General features: G+C 39.4%; 1 protein-coding gene across 2 annotated transcripts in view; it reads right to left on the reverse strand.

The window, feature by feature from the left end:
- The window catches only part of LOC110502821 (annexin A11), a 30318-nt gene extending 7119 nt beyond the window's left edge, over positions 1-23199 (reverse strand). The window contains exons 1-12 of one of the 2 annotated variants that reach the window (XM_036960527.1): positions 23081-23199; positions 17822-17879; positions 17558-17779; positions 17391-17422; positions 16921-17109; positions 16598-16685; positions 16221-16315; positions 14545-14658; positions 13895-13985; positions 13042-13121; positions 11807-11863; positions 373-466 (exon numbers count right to left, since the gene is read on the reverse strand). In XM_036960527.1, the coding sequence (XP_036816422.1) occupies positions 373-466; positions 11807-11863; positions 13042-13121; positions 13895-13985; positions 14545-14658; positions 16221-16315; positions 16598-16685; positions 16921-17109; positions 17391-17422; positions 17558-17779; positions 17822-17870 (1111 nt within the window). In that variant the 5' untranslated portion in view covers positions 17871-17879; positions 23081-23199. Of the gene's footprint in view, positions 1-372; positions 467-11806; positions 11864-13041; positions 13122-13894; positions 13986-14544; positions 14659-16220; positions 16316-16597; positions 16686-16920; positions 17110-17390; positions 17423-17557; positions 17880-23080 lie in introns of both variants that reach the window. The other variant, XM_021581143.2, reaches the window with a different exon arrangement.
- Positions 23200-24267: the final 1068 nt, after the last annotated feature.

Below are 24267 nucleotides of genomic sequence, written 5' to 3' on the forward strand. Positions count from 1 at the left end.
CAGGGTTGTTATAAACATGTAATAAGGTAGTCATAATATACTACTGAGCCATGGCTGTTATAACCATGGGCAGGGTTGTAATAACATGTAATACGTCATATACGTCATATGATTTTTATAACCACTTAGTATATAATATACTAATATACTAATGAGCCATGGGCAGGGTTGTTATGACATTGGAACAACCAGTTAACATACATTAATATAGTGAATAAAATGTTTGTATAAATAGTGTTGAGATAATAGACATAGAAAAACAGGATATGAGGAAACAACCTCACTCAATATCTGAAAGGTTACAACCCTGTCGGCCAGAACAGTGAACTGACTTGGTAATATAAACACAGATACTGCAGGATGGGTAGCTACCTGCTCTCAGGTGGGGTTTGCTCCTGGCACACAGTATGGCGTTGAACTGGGACTCATCCGTCCCCACTTTGTTCTCCCCGGCAGCATACAGTTTCTAAACACACAACACAACAGGATCAGTTTCTAACACCCAACATAACAGGATCAGTTTCTAAACACACAACACAACAGGATCAGTTTCTAAACACACAACATAACAGGATCAGTTTCTAACACACAACATAACAGGATCAGTTTCTAAACACACAACATAACAGGATCAGTTTCTAAACACACAACATAACATGATCAGTTTCTAAACACACAACACAACAGGATCAGTTTCTAACACACAACATAACAGGATCAGTTTCTAAACACACAACATAACAGGATCAGTTTCTAAACACATAACATAACATGATCAGTTTCTAACACACAACATAACAGGATCAGTTTCTAAACACACAACATAACAGGATCAGTTTCTAAACACACAACATAACATGATCAGTTTCTAACACACAACATAACAGGATCAGTTTCTAAACACACAACATAACAGGATCAGTTTCTAAACACACAACATAACAGGATCAGTTTCTAAACACACAACATAACATGATCAGTTTCTAACACACAACATAACAGGATCAGTTTCTAAACACACAACATAACAGGATCAGTTTCTAACACACAACATAACAGGATCAGTTTCTAAACACACAACACAACAGGATCAGTTTCTAAACACACAACACAACAGGATCAGTTTCTAACACACAACATAACAGGATCAGTTTCTAAACACACAACATAACAGGATCAGTTTCTAAACACACAACATAACAGGATCAGTTTCTAAACACACAACATAACAGGATCAGTTTCTAACACACAACATAACAGGATCAGTTTCTAACACACAACATAACATGATCAGTTTCTAACACACAACATAACATGATCAGTTTCTAAACACACAACATAACATGATCAGTTTCTAACACACAACATAACAGGATCAATTTCTAAACACACAACATGATCAGTTTCTAACACACAAAATAACATGATCAGTTTCTAACACACAACATAACAGGATCAATTTCTAAACACACAACATGATCAGTTTCTAACACACAAAATAACATGATCAGCTTCTAACACACAACATAACAGGATCAGTTTCTAAACACACAACTTGATCAGTTTCTAACACACAACATGATCAGTTTCTAACACACAACATGTTCAGTTTCTAACACACAACATGTTCAGTTTCTAACACACAACACAACAGGATCAGTTTCTAACACACAAAATAACATGATCAGTTTCTAACACACAACATAACAGGATCAGTTTCTAACACACAACATAACAGGATCAGTTTCTAACACGACATAACAGGATGAGTTTCTAACACACACAACATAACAGGATCAGTTTCTAACACACAACATAACAGGATCAGTTTCTAACGCACAACAGGATCAGTTTCTAACACACAACATAACAGGATCAGTTTCTAACGCACAACAGGATCAGTTTCTAACACACAACATAACAGGATCAGTTTCTAACACACAACATAACAGGATCAGTTTCTAACACACAAAATAACATTATCAGCTTCTAACACACAACATAACAGGATCAGTTTCTAAACACACAACATGATCAGTTTCTAACACACAACATGTTCAGTTTCTAACACACAACATAACAGTATCAGTTTCTAACACACAACATAACAGGATCAGTTTCTAACGCACAACAGGATCAGTTTCTAACGCACAACATAACAGGATCAATTTCTAACACACAACATAACAGGATCAGCTTCTAAAACACAACATAACAGGATCAGTTTCTAAACACATAACATAACATGATCAGTTTCTAACACACAACATAACAGGATCAGTTTCTAAACACACAACATAACAGGATCAGTTTCTAAACACACAACATAACAGGATCAGTTTCTAAACACATAACATAACATGATCAGTTTCTAACACACAACATAACAGGATCAGTTTCTAAACACACAACATAACAGGATCAGTTTCTAAACACACAACATAACATGATCAGTTTCTAACACACAACATAACAGGATCAGTTTCTAAACACACAACATAACAGGATCAGTTTCTAAACACACAACATAACAGGATCAGTTTCTAAACACACAACATAACATGATCAGTTTCTAACACACAACATAACAGGATCAGTTTCTAAACACACAACATAACAGGATCAGTTTCTAACACACAACATAACAGGATCAGTTTCTAAACACACAACACAACAGGATCAGTTTCTAAACACACAACACAACAGGATCAGTTTCTAACACACAACATAACAGGATCAGTTTCTAAACACACAACATAACAGGATCAGTTTCTAAACACACAACATAACAGGATCAGTTTCTAAACACACAACATAACAGGATCAGTTTCTAACACACAACATAACAGGATCAGTTTCTAACACACAACATAACATGATCAGTTTCTAACACACAACATAACATGATCAGTTTCTAAACACACAACATAACATGATCAGTTTCTAACACACAACATAACAGGATCAATTTCTAAACACACAACATGATCAGTTTCTAACACACAAAATAACATGATCAGTTTCTAACACACAACATAACAGGATCAATTTCTAAACACACAACATGATCAGTTTCTAACACACAAAATAACATGATCAGCTTCTAACACACAACATAACAGGATCAGTTTCTAAACACACAACTTGATCAGTTTCTAACACACAACATGATCAGTTTCTAACACACAACATGTTCAGTTTCTAACACACAACATGTTCAGTTTCTAACACACAACACAACAGGATCAGTTTCTAACACACAAAATAACATGATCAGTTTCTAACACACAACATAACAGGATCAGTTTCTAACACACAACATAACAGGATCAGTTTCTAACACGACATAACAGGATGAGTTTCTAACACACACAACATAACAGGATCAGTTTCTAACACACAACATAACAGGATCAGTTTCTAACGCACAACAGGATCAGTTTCTAACACACAACATAACAGGATCAGTTTCTAACGCACAACAGGATCAGTTTCTAACACACAACATAACAGGATCAGTTTCTAACACACAACATAACAGGATCAGTTTCTAACACACAAAATAACATTATCAGCTTCTAACACACAACATAACAGGATCAGTTTCTAAACACACAACATGATCAGTTTCTAACACACAACATGTTCAGTTTCTAACACACAACATAACAGTATCAGTTTCTAACACACAACATAACAGGATCAGTTTCTAACGCACAACAGGATCAGTTTCTAACGCACAACATAACAGGATCAATTTCTAACACACAACATAACAGGATCAGCTTCTAAAACACAACATAACAGGATCAGTTTCTAACACACAACATAACAGGATCAGTTTCTAACACACAAAATAACATGATCAGTTTCTAACACACAACAGGATCAGTTTCTAACACACAAAATAACATGATCAGTTTCTAACACACAACAGGATCAGTTTCTAACACACAAAATAACATGATCCGTTTCTAACACACAACATAACAGGATCAATTTCTAAACACACAACATGATCAGTTTCTAACACACAAAATAACATGATCAGTTTCTAACACACAACATAACAGGATCAATTTCTAAACACACAACATGATCAGTTTCTAACACACAAAATAACATGATCAGCTTCTAACACACAACATAACAGGATCAGTTTCTAAACACACAACTTGATCAGTTTCTAACACACAACATGATCAGTTTCTAACACACAACATGTTCAGTTTCTAACACACAACATGTTCAGTTTCTAACACACAACACAACAGGATCAGTTTCTAACACACAAAATAACATGATCAGTTTCTAACACACAACATAACAGGATCAGTTTCTAACACACAACATAACAGGATCAGTTTCTAACACGACATAACAGGATGAGTTTCTAACACACACAACATAACAGGATCAGTTTCTAACACACAACATAACAGGATCAGTTTCTAACGCACAACAGGATCAGTTTCTAACACACAACATAACAGGATCAGTTTCTAACGCACAACAGGATCAGTTTCTAACACACAACATAACAGGATCAGTTTCTAACACACAACATAACAGGATCAGTTTCTAACACACAAAATAACATTATCAGCTTCTAACACACAACATAACAGGATCAGTTTCTAAACACACAACATGATCAGTTTCTAACACACAACATGTTCAGTTTCTAACACACAACATAACAGTATCAGTTTCTAACACACAACATAACAGGATCAGTTTCTAACGCACAACAGGATCAGTTTCTAACGCACAACATAACAGGATCAATTTCTAACACACAACATAACAGGATCAGCTTCTAAAACACAACATAACAGGATCAGTTTCTAAACACATAACATAACATGATCAGTTTCTAACACACAACATAACAGGATCAGTTTCTAAACACACAACATAACAGGATCAGTTTCTAAACACACAACATAACAGGATCAGTTTCTAAACACATAACATAACATGATCAGTTTCTAACACACAACATAACAGGATCAGTTTCTAAACACACAACATAACAGGATCAGTTTCTAAACACACAACATAACATGATCAGTTTCTAACACACAACATAACAGGATCAGTTTCTAAACACACAACATAACAGGATCAGTTTCTAAACACACAACATAACAGGATCAGTTTCTAAACACACAACATAACATGATCAGTTTCTAACACACAACATAACAGGATCAGTTTCTAAACACACAACATAACAGGATCAGTTTCTAACACACAACATAACAGGATCAGTTTCTAAACACACAACACAACAGGATCAGTTTCTAAACACACAACACAACAGGATCAGTTTCTAACACACAACATAACAGGATCAGTTTCTAAACACACAACATAACAGGATCAGTTTCTAAACACACAACATAACAGGATCAGTTTCTAAACACACAACATAACAGGATCAGTTTCTAACACACAACATAACAGGATCAGTTTCTAACACACAACATAACATGATCAGTTTCTAACACACAACATAACATGATCAGTTTCTAAACACACAACATAACATGATCAGTTTCTAACACACAACATAACAGGATCAATTTCTAAACACACAACATGATCAGTTTCTAACACACAAAATAACATGATCAGTTTCTAACACACAACATAACAGGATCAATTTCTAAACACACAACATGATCAGTTTCTAACACACAAAATAACATGATCAGCTTCTAACACACAACATAACAGGATCAGTTTCTAAACACACAACTTGATCAGTTTCTAACACACAACATGATCAGTTTCTAACACACAACATGTTCAGTTTCTAACACACAACATGTTCAGTTTCTAACACACAACACAACAGGATCAGTTTCTAACACACAAAATAACATGATCAGTTTCTAACACACAACATAACAGGATCAGTTTCTAACACACAACATAACAGGATCAGTTTCTAACACGACATAACAGGATGAGTTTCTAACACACACAACATAACAGGATCAGTTTCTAACACACAACATAACAGGATCAGTTTCTAACGCACAACAGGATCAGTTTCTAACACACAACATAACAGGATCAGTTTCTAACGCACAACAGGATCAGTTTCTAACACACAACATAACAGGATCAGTTTCTAACACACAACATAACAGGATCAGTTTCTAACACACAAAATAACATTATCAGCTTCTAACACACAACATAACAGGATCAGTTTCTAAACACACAACATGATCAGTTTCTAACACACAACATGTTCAGTTTCTAACACACAACATAACAGTATCAGTTTCTAACACACAACATAACAGGATCAGTTTCTAACGCACAACAGGATCAGTTTCTAACGCACAACATAACAGGATCAATTTCTAACACACAACATAACAGGATCAGCTTCTAAAACACAACATAACAGGATCAGTTTCTAACACACAACATAACAGGATCAGTTTCTAACACACAAAATAACATGATCAGTTTCTAACACACAACAGGATCAGTTTCTAACACACAAAATAACATGATCAGTTTCTAACACACAACAGGATCAGTTTCTAACACACAAAATAACATGATCCGTTTCTAACACACAACATAACAGGATCAATTTCTAAACACACAACATGATCAGTTTCTAACACACAAAATAACATGATCAGTTTCTAACACACAACATAACAGGATCAATTTCTAAACACACAACATGATCAGTTTCTAACACACAAAATAACATGATCAGCTTCTAACACACAACATAACAGGATCAGTTTCTAAACACACAACTTGATCAGTTTCTAACACACAACATGATCAGTTTCTAACACACAACATGTTCAGTTTCTAACACACAACATGTTCAGTTTCTAACACACAACACAACAGGATCAGTTTCTAACACACAAAATAACATGATCAGTTTCTAACACACAACATAACAGGATCAGTTTCTAACACACAACATAACAGGATCAGTTTCTAACACGACATAACAGGATGAGTTTCTAACACACACAACATAACAGGATCAGTTTCTAACACACAACATAACAGGATCAGTTTCTAACGCACAACAGGATCAGTTTCTAACACACAACATAACAGGATCAGTTTCTAACGCACAACAGGATCAGTTTCTAACACACAACATAACAGGATCAGTTTCTAACACACAACATAACAGGATCAGTTTCTAACACACAAAATAACATTATCAGCTTCTAACACACAACATAACAGGATCAGTTTCTAAACACACAACATGATCAGTTTCTAACACACAACATGTTCAGTTTCTAACACACAACATAACAGTATCAGTTTCTAACACACAACATAACAGGATCAGTTTCTAACGCACAACAGGATCAGTTTCTAACGCACAACATAACAGGATCAATTTCTAACACACAACATAACAGGATCAGCTTCTAAAACACAACATAACAGGATCAGTTTCTAACACACAACATAACAGGATCAGTTTCTAACACACAAAATAACATGATCAGTTTCTAACACACAACAGGATCAGTTTCTAACACACAAAATAACATGATCAGTTTCTAACACACAACAGGATCAGTTTCTAACACACAAAATAACATGATCCGTTTCTAACACACAACATAACAGGATCAATTTCTAAACACACAACATGATCAGTTTCTAACACAACATAACATGATCAGTTTCTAACGCACAACATAACAGGATCAGTTTCTAACACACAACATAACAGGATCAGTTTCTAAACACACAACATGATCAGTTTCTAACACAACATAACATGATCAGTTTCTAACACACAACAGGATCAGTTTCTAACACACAAAATAACATGATCAGTTTCTAACACACAACATAACAGGATCAATTTCTAAACACACAACATGATCAGTTTCTAACACAACATAACATGATCAGTTTCTAACACACAAAATAACATGATCAGTTTCTAACACACAACATAACAGGATCAATTTCTAAACACACAACATGATCAGTTTCTAACACACAAAATAACATGATCAGTTTCTAATACACAACATAACAGGATCAGTTTCTAAACACACAACATAACATGATCAGTTTCTAACACACAACATAACAGGATCAATTTCTAAACACACAACATGATCAGTTTCTAACACACAAAATAACATGATCAGTTTCTAACACACAACATAACAGGATCAGTTTCTAAACACACAACATAACATGATCAGTTTCTAAACACACAACATAACAGGATCAGTTTCTAAACACACAACATAACATGATCAGTTTCTAACACACAACATAACATGATCAGTTTCTAACACACAACATAACCCATTTCTAACACACAACATAACAGGATCAGTTTCTAACACACAACATAACCCATTTCTAACACACAACATAACAGGATCAGTTTCTAAACACACAACATAACAGGATCAGTTTCTAAACACACAACATAACATGATCAGTTTCTAACACACAACATAACAGGATCAGTTTCTAACACACAACATAACCCATTTCTAACACACAACATAACCAGTTTCTAACACACAACATAACCCATTTCTAACACACAACATAACCAGTTTCTAAACACACAACATAACAGGATCAGTTTCTAACACACAACATAACATCATCAGCTTCTAACACACAACATAACATGATCAGTTTCTAACACACAACATGATCAGTTTCTAACACACAACATAACATTATCAGTTTCTAACACAGAACATAACATTATCAGTTTCTAACACACAACTGCTTTTAAACGCTAGTAAAACTAAATGCATGCTTTTCAACCCATCGCTGCCCGCACCTGCCCGCCGGACCAGCATCACTACTCTGGACGGTTCTGATTTAGAATATGTGGACAACTACAAATACCTAGGTGTCTGGATAAACTGTAAACTCTCCTTACAGACCCACATCAAACATCTCCAATACAAAATTAAATCTAGAATCGGCTTCCTATTTCGCAACAAAGCATCCTTCACTCACGCTGCCAAACTTATCCTCGTAAAACTGACTATCCTAACGATCCTCGACGATGTCATTTACAAAATATCCTCCAACACTCTACTCAGCAAATTGAATGCAGTCTATCACAGTGCCATCCGTTTTGTCACCAAAGCCCCATATACCACCCACCATTACGACCTGTATGCTCTCGTCGGCTGGCCCTCGCTGCATATTCGTCGCCAGACCCACTGGCTCCAGGTCATCTAAGTCTTTGCTAGGTAAAGCCTTGCCTTATCTCAGCTCACTGGTCAAGATAACACCCACCCACCCGTAGCACGCGCTCCAGCAGGTACAGTGCCTTGCGAAAGTATTCGGCCCCCTTGAACTTTGCGACCTTTTGCCACATTTCAGGCTTCAAACAAAGATATAAAACTGTATTTTTTTGTGAAGAATCAACAACAAGTGGGACACAATCATGAAGTGGAACGACATTTATTGGATATTTCAAACTTTTTGAACAAATCAAAAACTGAAAAATTGGGCGTGCAAAATTATTCAGCCCCCTTAAGTTAATACTTTGTAGCGCCACCTTTTGCTGCGATTACAGCTGTAAGTCGCTTGGGGTATGTCTCTATCAGTTTTGCACATCGAGAGACTGAATTTTTTTCCCATTCCTCCTTGCAAAACAGCTCGAGCTCAGTGAGGTTGGATGGAGAGCATTTGTGAACAGCAGTTTTCAGTTCTTTCCACAGATTCTCGATTGGATTCAGGTCTGGACTTTGACTTGGCCATTCTAACACCTGGATATGTTTATTTTTGAACCATTCCATTGTAGATTTTGCTTTATGTTTTGGATCAATGTCTTGTTGGAAGACAAATCTCCGTCCCAGTCTCAGGTCTTTTGCAGACTCCATCAGGTTTTCTTCCAGAATGGTCCTGTATTTGGCTCCATCCATCTTCCCATCAATTTTAACCATCTTCCCTGTCCCTGCTGAAGAAAAGCAGGCCCAAACCATGATGCTGCCACCACCATGTTTGACAGTGGGGATGGTGTGTTCAGCTGTGTTGCTTTTACGCTAAACATAACGTTTTGCATTGTTGCCAAAAAGTTCAATTTTGGTTTCATCTGACCAGAGCACCTTCTTCCACATGTTTGATGTGTCTCCCAGGTGGCTTGTGGCAAACTTTAAACGACACTTTTTATGGATATCTTTAAGAAATGGCTTTCTTCTTGCCACTCTTCCATAAAGGCCAGATTTGTGCAATATACGACTGATTGTTGTCCTATGGACAGAGTCTCCCACCTCAGCTGTAGATCTCTGCAGTTCATCCAGAGTGATCATGGGCCTCTTGGCTGCATCTCTGATCAGTCTTCTCCTTGTATGAGCTGAAAGTTTAGAAGGACGGCCAGGTCTTGGTAGATTTGCAGTGGTCTGATACTCCTTCCATTTCAATATTATCGCTTGCACAGTGCTCCTTGGGATGTTTAAAGCTTGGGAAATCTTTTTGTATCCAAATCCGGCTTTAAACTTCTTCACAACAGTATCTCGGACCTGCCTGGTGTGTTCCTTGTTCTTCATGATGCTCTCTGCGCTTTTAACGGACCTCTGAGACTATCACAGTGCAGGTGCATTTATACGGAGACTTGGTTACACACAGGTGGATTGTATTTATCATCATTAGTTATTTAGGTCAACATTGGATCATTCAGAGATCCTCACTGAACTTCTGGAGAGAGTTTGCTGCACTGAAAGTAAAGGGGCTGAATAATTTTGCACGCCCTATTTTTCAGTTTTTGATTTGTTAAAAACGTTTGAAATATCCAATAAATGTCGTTCCACTTCATGATTGTGTCCCACTTGTTGTTGATTCCCCCCAAAAAATACAGTTTTATATCTATGTTTGAAGCCTGAAATGTGGCAAAAGGTCGCAAAGTTCAAGGGGGCCGAATACTTTCGCAAGGTACTGTATATCTCACTGGTCATCCCCAAAGCCAACACCTCTTTGGCTGCCTTTCCTTCCAATTCTCTGCTGCAAATGACTGGAACTAATTGCAAAAAAATCACTGAAGCTGGAGACTTATATTTCCCTCACTAACTTTAAACATCAGCTATCTGAGCAGCTAAACGATCGCTGCAGCTGTACATAGCCCATCTGTAAATAGCCCATCCAATCTACCTACCTCATCCCCATATTGTTATTATTAACTTTTTTGCACAACAGTATTTCTACTTGCACATCATCATCTGCACATCTATCACTCCAGTGTTCATTTGCTAAATTGTAATTACTTCGCTACTATGGCCTATTTATTGCCTTACCTCCTCACGCCATTTGCACACACTGTATAAAGACTTTCTTTTTTTATGTTGTGTATTGACTGTATGTTTGTTTATTCCATGTGTAAGTCTGTGTTGTTGTTTGTGTCGCACTGCTTTGCTTTATCTTGGCCAGGTCGCAGTTGTAAATGAGAACTTGTTCTCAACTGGCCTACCCGGTTAAATAATGGTGAAATAAAAAAATCTAAAATTAACAATAAACAACATGATCAGTTTCTAACGCACAACATGATCAGTATCTAACACAAAATAACTATCAGTAGAAGCATGAAATGCTTGTCTAACTCTTTGGAATCATATATCATATCTTTGGAATCATATCGGCTATACATGCTTCCTTAAGTAAAGTTTCAGATCAGAAATTAAACAAATAATGTCCAATTTCTTATAAGCCTACTGGGTATATAAGCACTATTGTGACATCACAAAGATCTTTAAAACTATTTAAATGCTATTATATTAACAGAACAAGAAACAGTGATCACCTGAGCATCCTGTTTGGCCATGTTGATGTCCACTTGTTCCCTCTCGTCTCGATTTCCCTTCAAACAGGAAGCAAAAAAATGGTTTTACTACAAAAGAAATGGATGCGTCCCAAATGGCATCTTATTCCCTATATAGTGCACTGCTTTTGACCAGTGCCTGGGAGGCAGACGATATTATTCCACGGGAGGAAAAAAAATCTGGAAACCCTTACAAACTATGAACAGTGGAATACTCGTAGCTTGGAAGGAATTTGAGGCATGGAAACTCAACTTCTCCTCCACCAATTTCAGTAATTGCTTCCATAAATCTTCCAGGGTATCTTAATGGGCTGGGTCCTAAATTACACCCTATTCCATTTATAGTGCACTACTTTTGACCAGGCCCATACGGTTCTTGTCAAAAGTAGTGCACTATATAGGGAATAGGTTACAGTTTTGGGATGCATACATTGCTTCTTGAAAAATCCAGACCCAGCCGCATCAAAAGTTTTGGGCACATATTCGCAGTAGAAAGGGGTTTGTTTACATTGAAATGGATACGATCATTCAACTTCAAATACAGCTCCTGCAAGTTAACAAACAAGTAATCAGATGGTCATCGTCTACAACATTGCAGATGTCATTGGAGGACTGATTACGTAGCAAGCCAGCGAGGCAAGGTAACATATCCCAAATGGAGCTAGGTAAAGCCAGAATAATAATAACTTGTTGAACATAGCTATAGCCATCAGTCTTGTGTGTTTTCATGGTCATCACTCACACACTACTACGTTTGTCAATGTCCCAACATCAGTGTATAGCTAGCTATCTGCTACAGGACTTTTGCTGTGAGCATATGTGTGCACCACTACAATATGACATTTGCTTGTAAACAAAAAATGGCTCTATAATAGGCTCTACTTCCTGACTCAGGAAGAGGCTATAGTAGATGTTTATCTTGAGAGGAAAATAGCAGTTTCATACAAATTTGGTTTCCCCGAGTCTTTTTCGCTTGTTCACTTCATTAAAATAATATAACATTTCAGAAATTGTTAGCACAAATTAAAGATATGTCTAATTTGTAGCCATTAGATAGCCAGTTTGAAGTGCAAGAGCACCGACTTTGTTGAGTATTAGGTTGTCATCATGAATCAGCTTTAGCCTTCACTGTCAAAGATGTTACGCAATGATAGCGATTAACAACACATCAATAACATAACAAAAACCCATCGATAACATATCAATAAAAAAGTTACCTGACAGAGTGAGACGAGGAGCCTACGGAAGTGTCCTGAGGTGTCGTTACTGATGGAATCCTCCAGGGTCTTACCATACTCTGAAACAAACAGCATTTCAATACATAGTCTTAAACTAACGCCATTTCAGTCAGTTACTCTGAAACACACAGGGCAGGTGTCTAGTCTCCTTACTTTTTCCAATCTTTACTAATGCCATGCCACTGGCATACAGATGACTCAACACTATACATGTCAGCTACTACAGTGACTGAAATGACTGCAACATATAACAAAGAGCTGCAGTTAGTTTCAGAGTGGGTGGCAAATAATAAGTTAGTCCTAAATATTAATAAAACTAAAAGCATTGTATTTGGGACAAATCATTCACTAAACCTCAACTAAATCATGTTGAAATTGAGCAAGTTGAGGTGACTAAACTGTTTGGAATAACCCTGGATTGTAAACTGTCATCAAAACATATTGATACATAAGATGGGGAGAAGTCTATCCATAATAAAGAGCTGCTCTGCCTTTTTAACAACACTATCAACAAGGCAGGTCCTACAGGTCCTAGTTTTGTTGCACCTGGATTACTGTTCAGTCATGTGGTCAGTTGCCACAAACACACACACACACACACAATAACATACGCACTATACACACGCGTACACATGGATTTTGTACTGAAGATATGTGGTAGTGGTGGAGTAGGTGTGTTGTGAAATCTGTGAATGTATTGTAATGTTTTTAAATTGTATAAACTGCCTTAACTCTGCTGGACCCCAGGAAGAGTAGCTGCTGCCTTGGCATTTTAGCTACTGTTGCCTTGGCAGCAGCTAATGGGGATCCATAATAAATACACAGCTCTTACCATGTTTGTAAATTTGATTGATTTCTCTGATTTCTGCATTGGAGCGAGATGACAGGATCTCAATCAGACATGCTTCATCAGTACCTGCACCCTGAGAACAAACCAGCCAGGGTTAAGTATACAGTAACTATATAAATGCTATGTGTATGAGTTCCAGAAATGATCTAGAAGACAATAATAACTCCTAGCCAGGTGCAATAAAGTAATACTTATTCTCTACAGCTACAGTGAATCATCACATAGTTCACCATATAGTTTGTGGTTCAAGACAAGAATACATCATGGCCCAAGTAATACTTGTTCTCTACAAGCTACAGTAAGTAGCTAAATCTTGTTCACCAGATAGTAAGATGGGTGATTCCTCAGGCCTCAACATACCTGATTTTGTCTGTCTTTAAAGGAGCTTTCTGTTTCATACTGAAATGACTCAGAAAAGAGGCCTAATATAAAGAGTGGAATAACCTGGGTGGTGTTCAGTAGGCACGAAACAAAAGAAAACGGTCCATAACGGACTGAAATAGGGAGGTAATATCAGAACTTGTCCAATAAAAAGCGTGTTTCTGTTTTGTTTCAAAATGTTATCCTACATTTTGCTCTAATGAACATGAACCTGGTATAGTCTAAGAGTAAACAAAAGAACCCGTTCAAACCGATATGGCTTCTTTGAGTTCAGATGCATCGAACTTGGCTGGTGTCTGCAACATGGCAATAGCCAGCTTCTCAAAACTCCCAGTCAGCTCAGACTTTAGATCGTGGAATAAATCCTGTGAAATAGAAGATTGTGTAAGAGGTCACTCAACATACAGTAAATCTGTGCCCCAAATGTGCTGCTGCTCCACCCTATTCCCTATATAGCGCACTACTTTCAACCAGGGCTCATAGGGGAATAAGGTGCCATTTGAGACTGTGGTGCAAATTAAATATTAATTACATACTATACTGTTTAATTAGACACAGTGTCTCCCGACCCCTCCTGTCTCAGCCTCCAGTATTTATGCTGCAATAGTTTATGTGTCAGGGGGCTAGGGTCAGTCTGTTATATCTGGAGTATTTCTCCTGTCTTATCCGGTGTCCTGTGTGAATTGAAGTATTCTCTCTCTCTCTGTCTCTCTCTCCGTGTCTCTCTTTCTGTGTCTCTCTTTCTGTGTCTCTCTTTCCGTGTCTCTCTTTCCGTGTCTCTCTTTCTGTGTCTCTCTCTCTCGCTCTTTCCCCCTCCCTCTCTCTCCCTCCCTGTGCCCTAGGACCATGCCTCAGGACTACCTGGCCTGATGACACCTTGCGGTCCCCAGTCCACCTGGTTGTGCTGGTGCTCCAGTTTCAACTGTTCTGCCTGCGGCTATGGAACCCTGACCTGTTCACCGGACGTGCTACCTGTCCCAGACCTGCTGTTTTAAACTCTCTAGAGACAGCAGGAGTGGTAGAGATACACTGAATGATCGGCAATGAAAAGCCAACTGACATTTACTCCTGAGGTGCTGACCCATTGCACCATCTACAACCACTGTGATTATTATTATTTGACCCTGCTGGTCATCTATGAACATCTTGGCCATGTTCTTTTATAATCTCCACCCGGCACAGCCAGAAGAGGACTGGCCACCCCTCATAGCCTGGTTCATCTCTAGGTTCTGGCCTTTATAGGGAGTTTTTCCTAGCCACCGTGCTTCTACACCTGCATTGCTTGCTGTTTGGGGTTTTAAGCTGGGTTTCTGTACAGCACTTTGTGGCATCAGCTGATGTAAGGGCTTTATAAATAGATTTGATTGACATACTATGCTGTTTTACTTAAGATAAGTGTCTATTGTTATATGTTAGTATTTTTACTGATACAGGCTTGTCGTGTGACTTAGTCATAAATCTTGGCATACAGATAAGAGCCGTTCGGGTGAGACCTCAATATGTCAAATCCTGTTTTCACAATCTACAGGAACTTAGATGTGTGAAAACAAGCAGGAAGGAACAGACAGTTGATGTTGCCACCATTATCTGAACAGACAAGCTAAATCTGCTTTTACACACCATGTTCCGTCCCTGTTTCCATCTGCTAAACTGCCACGTAGACAAAATAGGTGGTCGTTTTTCTAGAAGGGAGAGAACTCTGTTCATTGGACTTTCCTAACGACGCACTGAGTGGTTGTTATTGATTGCTTCATTTTTGCAAATGTTATAATAAAGTTGTTTTGAAGAATATAGTCTCGCTCTCCTTTTGGTTAGAATTACCACTACAGGGCGCAGACATAGATGAACACTACATGGAAGTTAAACTAACAGCAACAATAGCAGACAATAGAAGAAACCATAGCCATTAATCTAGTATAAACCTCACCTTCCCATAAGTGGTTTTGTAGGCTGCAACCATTGGAACCCTCTGCTTGCTGGTGCGGCTTCCAAGAAGCTCAATTATAGCGGACTCATCCGTGCCTGTTGAAAATAATATATTATTAGCATTATTAGCAGTTTAACTGGTAGTAGATGGAATGTGTATCACTAAATAGTGTGCTCTTAATTGTATAATATTCTACATATGCATCTAGCCATTGAAGATTTATAGAATATAATAAAATAACTTTTTTTCCCCAGAAGGAACTTCAGTTATGTAATGTGCATCTCTAAATAAAGTGTTATTAGAATTTGACTGAATCTCATCAAATCCTTCATACATCTATCCATGATAGTGAATGTCTATAATGATGAACTACTGACCAAAGCCCTTCATGGCCTTGCGGAGGACTTCCACATCCCTCAGAGGGTCAGCACCTGGGTGGTCCTTTATCGCACCCCTGTAGCCTCTCTAATGACAAATAGAAACAAGTACTGAAAATGAAGCAAGGAAATACTGAAACAAGGAAATACTGAAACAAGGAAATACAGAAACAAGGAAATATAGAAACAAGGAAATATAGAAACAAGGAAATACTGAAACAAGGAAATACTTTGTAACGTATATTAGGAAAAAGCTATGTAAATACAGGTTAATGGTTTCAGTCCACATGACACAAACTGAAAAAGAAACAAGAGATTCTCACATTGATGGCAGGTGAATGGGGAGTAGCCGGAGCACCACCTCCGTATCCTGGCATGGAGGGGTTGGGTGCCGGGGCTCCTCCAGGGTAGCCAGGCATGGGCTGCTGTCCTGGGGCAGGGCCTCCTGGGTACCCCTGGGGTGGACATGGAGCAGGACCGCCTGGGTATCCCTGGGGCATACCTCCGCCTGGCTGGAATGGGGAAAAGGAGGTGATTAGCTGGTATCACATTACTGGCTCTGGTTATGTCCCAAATGGCACCCTATTCCCTAAATAGTGCACTACTTTTGACCAGGGCCCATAGGAATGAGGAGCCATTTGGGACATAATGACATGGTAACAGACTCCATACATGTTACAGGGTGTGTAGATCAGGTCGTAAATAGAACCCGCTGATTTAGAGCCGTACAATATGTTGGTAGTTACTTGGTTCTTAGTTAGCTACTTGATTCAAGATAATAAGTCATATTTACCATTCCACCAACAGGGGCTCCACCCCAACCACCTAGAGAATGAAGAGACAACAAGTGAGTGATGTAGCATGATTTTAATGAACAGGATAACTCCAAACCAGAGCAAGCACACTTTTGCACTACCATGAAAACAAAATACTAATGTAACCCCAAAATAATAGCCTTACCTTGTGCTGGAGGAATGGAAGGATAGCCTCCGGCCTGCTGGGGAGGGTAGCCCCCTGCCTGGGGGGGGTAGCCGCCGGCTTGGGTTGGGTAGCCGCCGGCCTGGGGTGGGTAGCCACCGGCCTGGGGTGGGTAGCCTCCTGCTTGGGGGGGATATGCACCCGGTTGTGGGGGGTAGCCAGCTGCCTGGGGAGGGTAACCACCAGCCTGGGGAGGGTAGCCACCTGCCTGGGGAGAGTAGCCACCTACCTGTGGAGGGTAGCCACCTGCCTGGGGAGGGTAGCCACCGGAGGGAGGGTAACCTGGATAACTCATCTTTAGGACCTGAAAGAAAGGAAGCATGAGAAGGTGAGGCATAAGTATTTATAAAAAAATATATATATGTACACAGTTGAACTCTGGACCACCTATACTCCACACAGAGATGCATACAAAGCTCTCCCTCGCCCTCCATTTGGCAAATCTGACCATAATTCTATCCTCCTGATTCCTGCTTACAAGCAAAAATTAAACCAGGAAGCATCGCTGACTAGATCAATAAAAAAGTGGTCAGATGACGTAGATGCTAAACTACAGGACTGTTTTGCTATCACAGACTGGAACATGTTCCAGGATTCCTCCAATGGCATTCAGGAGTACACCACATCAGTCATTGGCTTCATCAATAAGTGCATCGATGACGTCTTCCCCACAGTGGCTGTACGTACCATACCCCAACCAGAAACCAGGGATTACATGCAGCATCCACACTGAGCTAAAGGCTAGAGCTGCCTATTTCAAGGAGCGGGACTCTAACCCGGAAGCTTATAAGAAATCCCGCTATGCCCTCCGACGAACCATCAAACAGGCAAAGCATCAATACAGGACTAAGATCCAGGCACAACCTCAAACCATCATTAAATTTGCCGATAACACAACAGTGGTAGGCCTGACCACCGACAACAACGAGACAGCCTATAGGGAGGTCAGAGACCTGGCCGTGTGGTGCAAGGACAACAACCTCTCCTTCAATGTGATCAAGATAAAGGAGATGACTGTGGACTACAGGAAAAAGAGGACTGAGCATGGCCACATTCTCATCGACGGGGCGGCAGTGGAGCAGGTTGAGAGCTTCAAGTTCCTTGGTGTCCACATCACCAACAAACTAACATGGTCCAAGCACACCATGACAGTTGTGAAGCAGGCACGACAAAACCTATTCCCCTCAGGAGACTGAAAAGATTTAGCATGGGTCCTCAGATCCTCAAAAGGTTTTACAGCTGCACCATCCGGAGCTTCCTGACTGGTTGCATGACTGCCTGGTATGGCAACTGCTCGACCTTCGACCGCAAGGCACTACAGAGGGTAGTGCGAATGACCCAGTACATCACTGGGGCCAAGCTTCCTGCCATCCAGAACCTCTATACCAGGCGGTGTCAGAGGAAGGCCCTGAAAAATGTCAAAGACTCCAGCCACCCTAGTCATAGACTGTTCTCTCTGCTACCACACGGCAAGCGGTACCGGAGCACCATGTCTAGGTCCAAGAGGCATCTAAACAGCTTCTACCCCCCATAAGACTCCTGAACATCTAGTCAAATGGCTACCGAAACCATTCACATCTCCCCCCCCCCCCCCCCCCCCCCTCCCCACCACTACCACTCTTTGTTGTCATCTATGCATAGTCACCTTAATTAACTCTACCTACATGTACATACTGCCTCAACTAACCGGTACCCCCGCACATTGTACCGGCACCCCCCTGTACATATTGTTATTTTTTCTTTTTACTTCTCCTCGTTAATTACTTGTTACTTTTATTCTTATCCATATTTTTTTTTAACTGCACTGTCGGTTAGGGGCTCGTAAGTAAGCATTTCATTGTTGTATTCGGCGCATATGACTAATAAAATTTGATTTCTCTTTTTTTGAACTGCCAGTTTTTTTGTTTTCTTCATGATGTCAGATGACAAAGGGATATTGCATGCGTCTTACCTCATTTTTATACCCTACTGAAACAGAAAGTGATGTAATGCCTCAATATAGTTCCTTAATTAAGACTTAGATAAACTTAAATAAGTGGAATTTAATTACTGGTTTCATTTTGGAAAATGTTATTTACAAAAATATTTAAGGGTGCCACTAATTGTGAAACCTTGATTTAGAGGACAATGATTTTTAATAAAATCAATAAATGATTTTAAGTGGGTTCCATTGAAAAATGTATAAAGTACAGTATTTCTCAAATGTTGGTATTTTGAGTTTCTCTCTATAATTATATTGTATATATTTAAAGTATTGCTTGTGCATTGCCAGTCAGGGGTTCCAGTAATGTTGGAGCTCACTGAATATAAAATACATTCAGGTCCAAAATTATTGGGACCTTTGATACAGACGTCCAAACAATACTGAATGAAATAAATAATTGCAATATTGCATGCAAAAAAAATGGGAAATTATATTTTATACTAATACAATTTCTCAGAGAAATACATTTTAATCTGTAATCAAAGAGGTAAAAATTATTGGTACCCCTGTTTTCAATTCTAAGGCACCCTCCCCTTGCGAGGATAACAACATTGAGCCTTTTTCTAAAATGTTTAAAGAGATTGGAGAACCATTGGGTCGGATCTTAGGCCATTACATAATCTTGTCAGATCCTTGATATCCTTCATCTGCGCTTATGGACTGCTCTCTTCAATTCAAATCACAGTTTTTCAATGGAGTTCAAGTCTGGAGACTGAGATGGCCATTGCAAAATGGTTGATTTTGTGGTCAGTTACCCATTTCTTTATGGATTTTGATGTGTGCTTGGATTTATTGTCTTGCTAGAAGATCCACTTGAGGCCAAGTTTCAGCCTCCTGGCAGAGGCAACCAAGTTTTTGGCTAAAATGTCCTGGTACTTGTTAGAGTTCATGATGCCGTTGACCTTAAGAAGGACCCCAGGACCAGTAGAAGCTAAACAGACCCATAATATCAAAGGTCCACTACAATATTTTACAATGCTATTGCCTGGCACTTGGATTGGAACTGGTAGTAAGGTAAGATGACAAAAAAGTAGAGCTCTTTGGCCTGGATGCATATGCAGAAAAGTACCTCTCACCTACTGTAAAATATGGTGGTGGATCTTTGATGTTATGGTTATTTGTATTGCTTCCACTGGTTCTGGGGCACTTGTTATGGTCAACACATCCAGGAACATACATAGGAGGTACCGGGAAGACATTTAAATCTACTTTCACCCCTGGGTAAGTTTCTCAAAACCAAGTGAAATCGCAAAAGAAGTGTCTGGACACTTCTACAACATACCATTTAAAGCCAAAATACAGATTTAGTTTAAAAAAAGAGAAAAGTTAAAGGATGAGTTAAGCATACACAGACATTTCCATGTGACAAGATTTCCAGGCATTGGATTATTACATAAGAAAAAGCTCATTGTTTTGAGCAACTCCTACTTCCCCTTAGAATTGCCAAGTTAAATAAAGGTTAAATGGGATAAAAAAAAAAGTTTGAGTCTTCCTTCCTTTCCAAAACACACTGTAAGGACAATGACATTACGTACCTTGCCTAAAGGATCAGAGGAAGCATAATTACTGGGGAAAATAGCTGACCAAATATTCTATTCAAAGAATAAAACTGCTAATTTTATTCAGAGTATAAAGATTTGTAAAGCCATAGTTCACTAAATATACTCAAATTATAATAGAGAAGTAAAAGTTTCACAGGCAAATGGAGACTCGATGTGCCTCGCATAGGCTACATGGAGTAGTTGAGATGAATGATATGACTCCGGGATCAAATGAACAAACAGTAGACACTATTACAGACTCTTGACCAGTTTACCAGTATTCCACTACCATGACTTGATGTGAAGCCGGGGTATACCACAATAAACATAAACTGCCTTGCAGGTTTCTGGTTTCATGGCCTGTAATCGCAAAGTGGTGCACTAGGTTCAGTTTTGCCTTTTAAATCATAATTAATACAAGGGAGACCTGTACTTACATCAGCACTCCTAATTTGAGACACTCCCTGGACTGGATAACCCCGAAAGAGCAACATAACCAGTGACATATGGAGGGGCGATTGGGTGTTCCCCACCCCCTCCCCTCTGACACGTCACACGTTCCGGTGTCTCAGTTAGGCTGCATTTCATTTTTTAATGGCAGTTTGATCGCAGGGGAGTCACTAGTAATGTCTACAGTTTTCAGTTTGGCTATTTGTTTCAAGTGTATTATTCTAAATAAATCTCTGCCAAAATGCATCATCTCTCCCATGTCTTATTCGACGAGTAGTTGTTCTGAAATGTTTATTTGCTTGCCTACATTTTACTCATTCCTCTATGTTTAATATAACACACATACATTCATTATTAATTTCGGTTGCCTGTTAAATTGGTTCTATAGAAAGTATTTGACTCTGATGTGTGCCACAGAAAGTATTTGACTCTAGACACAAAATTAAGGAATTAGAAGTGGGGGAGAATTTCAGCAGGCAAGAAAATAAAATGAAATGAAACGCAACGTGATCATTGACAGCAGCCTTGAAGGACACAAATAAAAAATACTTTCTGCTAAGATCAGTGAAATGTAGGCGACACTGACAACGGAGTGAAGAGCAGAAATCTCAACTAGCAAGCAAGTCGCAGCAATGAAGAATTGAGTGTGCGCGTTCACGCGAAGGGTGAGAGAATTCTGGCAGGGGGCGATTTTCGGCACAACACTGGGATCTCAGTCGTATCTACCCTAAACACAGATTAATCTGAAAAAACAGGCCGGGAGGCGGGCCCAGTACAGGCCTAATGCAAAGTTTAAGAATGAAAGTCATTGCTAGAGAACTAGCTTCGAACACACGACAATGTGTCTGTCAAGGCTTGATTCTTCGATTTGAACACAACAAAATAACGAAATAAAACCATAAAGCAAATCATTTCATAAAACAACATACTTTCGGCTACATCAGACTAGAATGGTTGCTACGATGTAACCTTCCAGCCAATCAGAATAGTCTGTGTTGTCTCATGTTTCATGTGTTCATTTATCCGCTGAATAATAAATGTATGTATGATACACTGAGGTTGTTACATAATATTACAATGTAGCCATCCAATAAATATCACATTGTAGCCCAGTAGCCTACGCGTCCCGAGTTGAGACAAAATGGCAGTTTGAGATTAAACTATTGCCTCTATTGCGTAGGTCTAATTAGAAAACCTGGTCGATCTGCCAAGTAGGTTCATGTAGAAGAGGAAAAATATGACAAAAAGTGTAGCGATTAAACAAGTGGCAATAACTAAATCCAGGATCGTTAATAAATAAGAGCGTTTTCAAAGGGCATTGATGGGCTGGGTGTTGAAACGAGATGCTGACATGGGAAATGCTTTGCTCTGACAGAAAATATACAGAATAGCTAAATAAAGCCAGTCAGAAGATTAAACCTGCCCACAATTCTAGAAGCACATTTCGAGAAATAGTCGAGTTCACTTGGATCGGTACAAAAGCTAACATTTAAGAATATAACCCTATAAAATCAAAATAACTTGTCTTACTTGGTTTTGACGGCGGGGCCGTTGAAGGGGAGAGATTCAGGAAGTAGTATGGGTGGGTCAGTGTATTTGTTGTGCTTTTTATTTTTGATCATTATAGACACAGATCTGTGTTTGCAAACATTGCCGCAGGAGGGTGATGCTCGGAAATTGGTGGCAGAACACGGCGGAGTTCTTGTAAAACGCCAGCTAAAAAAGCCTATATTTATGTTACTTATGTGTGCATTTCACACTACTTTTGGATTACAATTGGATTTTAAGGCTCGTATGAATGTCCTGCTTAATATAATGTCTGTGTCATCATCGCAAATCAACTGCATTATACACTGCTCAAAAAAATAAAGGGAACACTTAAACAACACAATGTAACTCCAAGTCAATCACACTTCTGTGAAATCAAACTGTCCACTTAGGAAGCAAACTGAGTGACAATAAATTTCACATGCTGTTGTGCAAATGGAATAGACAACAGGTGGAAATTATAGGCAATTAGCAAGACACCCCCAATAAAGGAGTGGTTCTGCAGGTGGTAACCACAGACCACTTCTCAGTTCCTATGCTTCCTGGCTGATGTTTTGGTCACTTTTGAATGCTGGCGGGGCTTTCAATCTAGTGGTAGCATGAGACGGAGTCTACAACCCACACAAGTGGCTCAAGTAGTGCAGCTCATCCAGGATGGCACATCAATGCGAGCTGTGGCAAGAAGGTTTGCTGTGTCTGTCAGCGTAGTGTCCAGATCATGGAGGCCCTACCAGGAGACAGGCCAGTACATCAGGAGACGTGGAGGAGGCCGTAGGAGGACAACAACCCAGCAGCAGGACCGCTACCTCCGCCTTTGTGCAAGGAGGAGCAGGAGGAGCACTGTCAGAGCCCTGCAAATTTACCTCCAGCAGGCCACAAATGTGCATGTGTCTGCTCAAACGGTCAGAAACAGACTCCATGAGGGTGGTATGAGGGCCCGACGTCCACAGGTGGGGGTTGTGCTTACAGCCCAACACCGTGCAGGATGTTTGGCATTTGCCAGAGAACACCAAGATTGGCAAATTTGCCACTGGCGCCCTGTGCTCTTCACAGATGAAAGCAGGTTCACACTGAGCATGTGACAGACATGACAGAGTCTGGAGACGCCGTGGAGAACGTTCTGCTGCCTGCAACATCCGCCAGCATGACCGGTTTGGCGGTGGGTCAGT

Source organism: Oncorhynchus mykiss, chromosome 23, assembly GCF_013265735.2.
Source record: "Oncorhynchus mykiss isolate Arlee chromosome 23, USDA_OmykA_1.1, whole genome shotgun sequence".
In the NCBI taxonomy this organism is placed as follows: domain Eukaryota; kingdom Metazoa; phylum Chordata; class Actinopteri; order Salmoniformes; family Salmonidae; genus Oncorhynchus; species Oncorhynchus mykiss.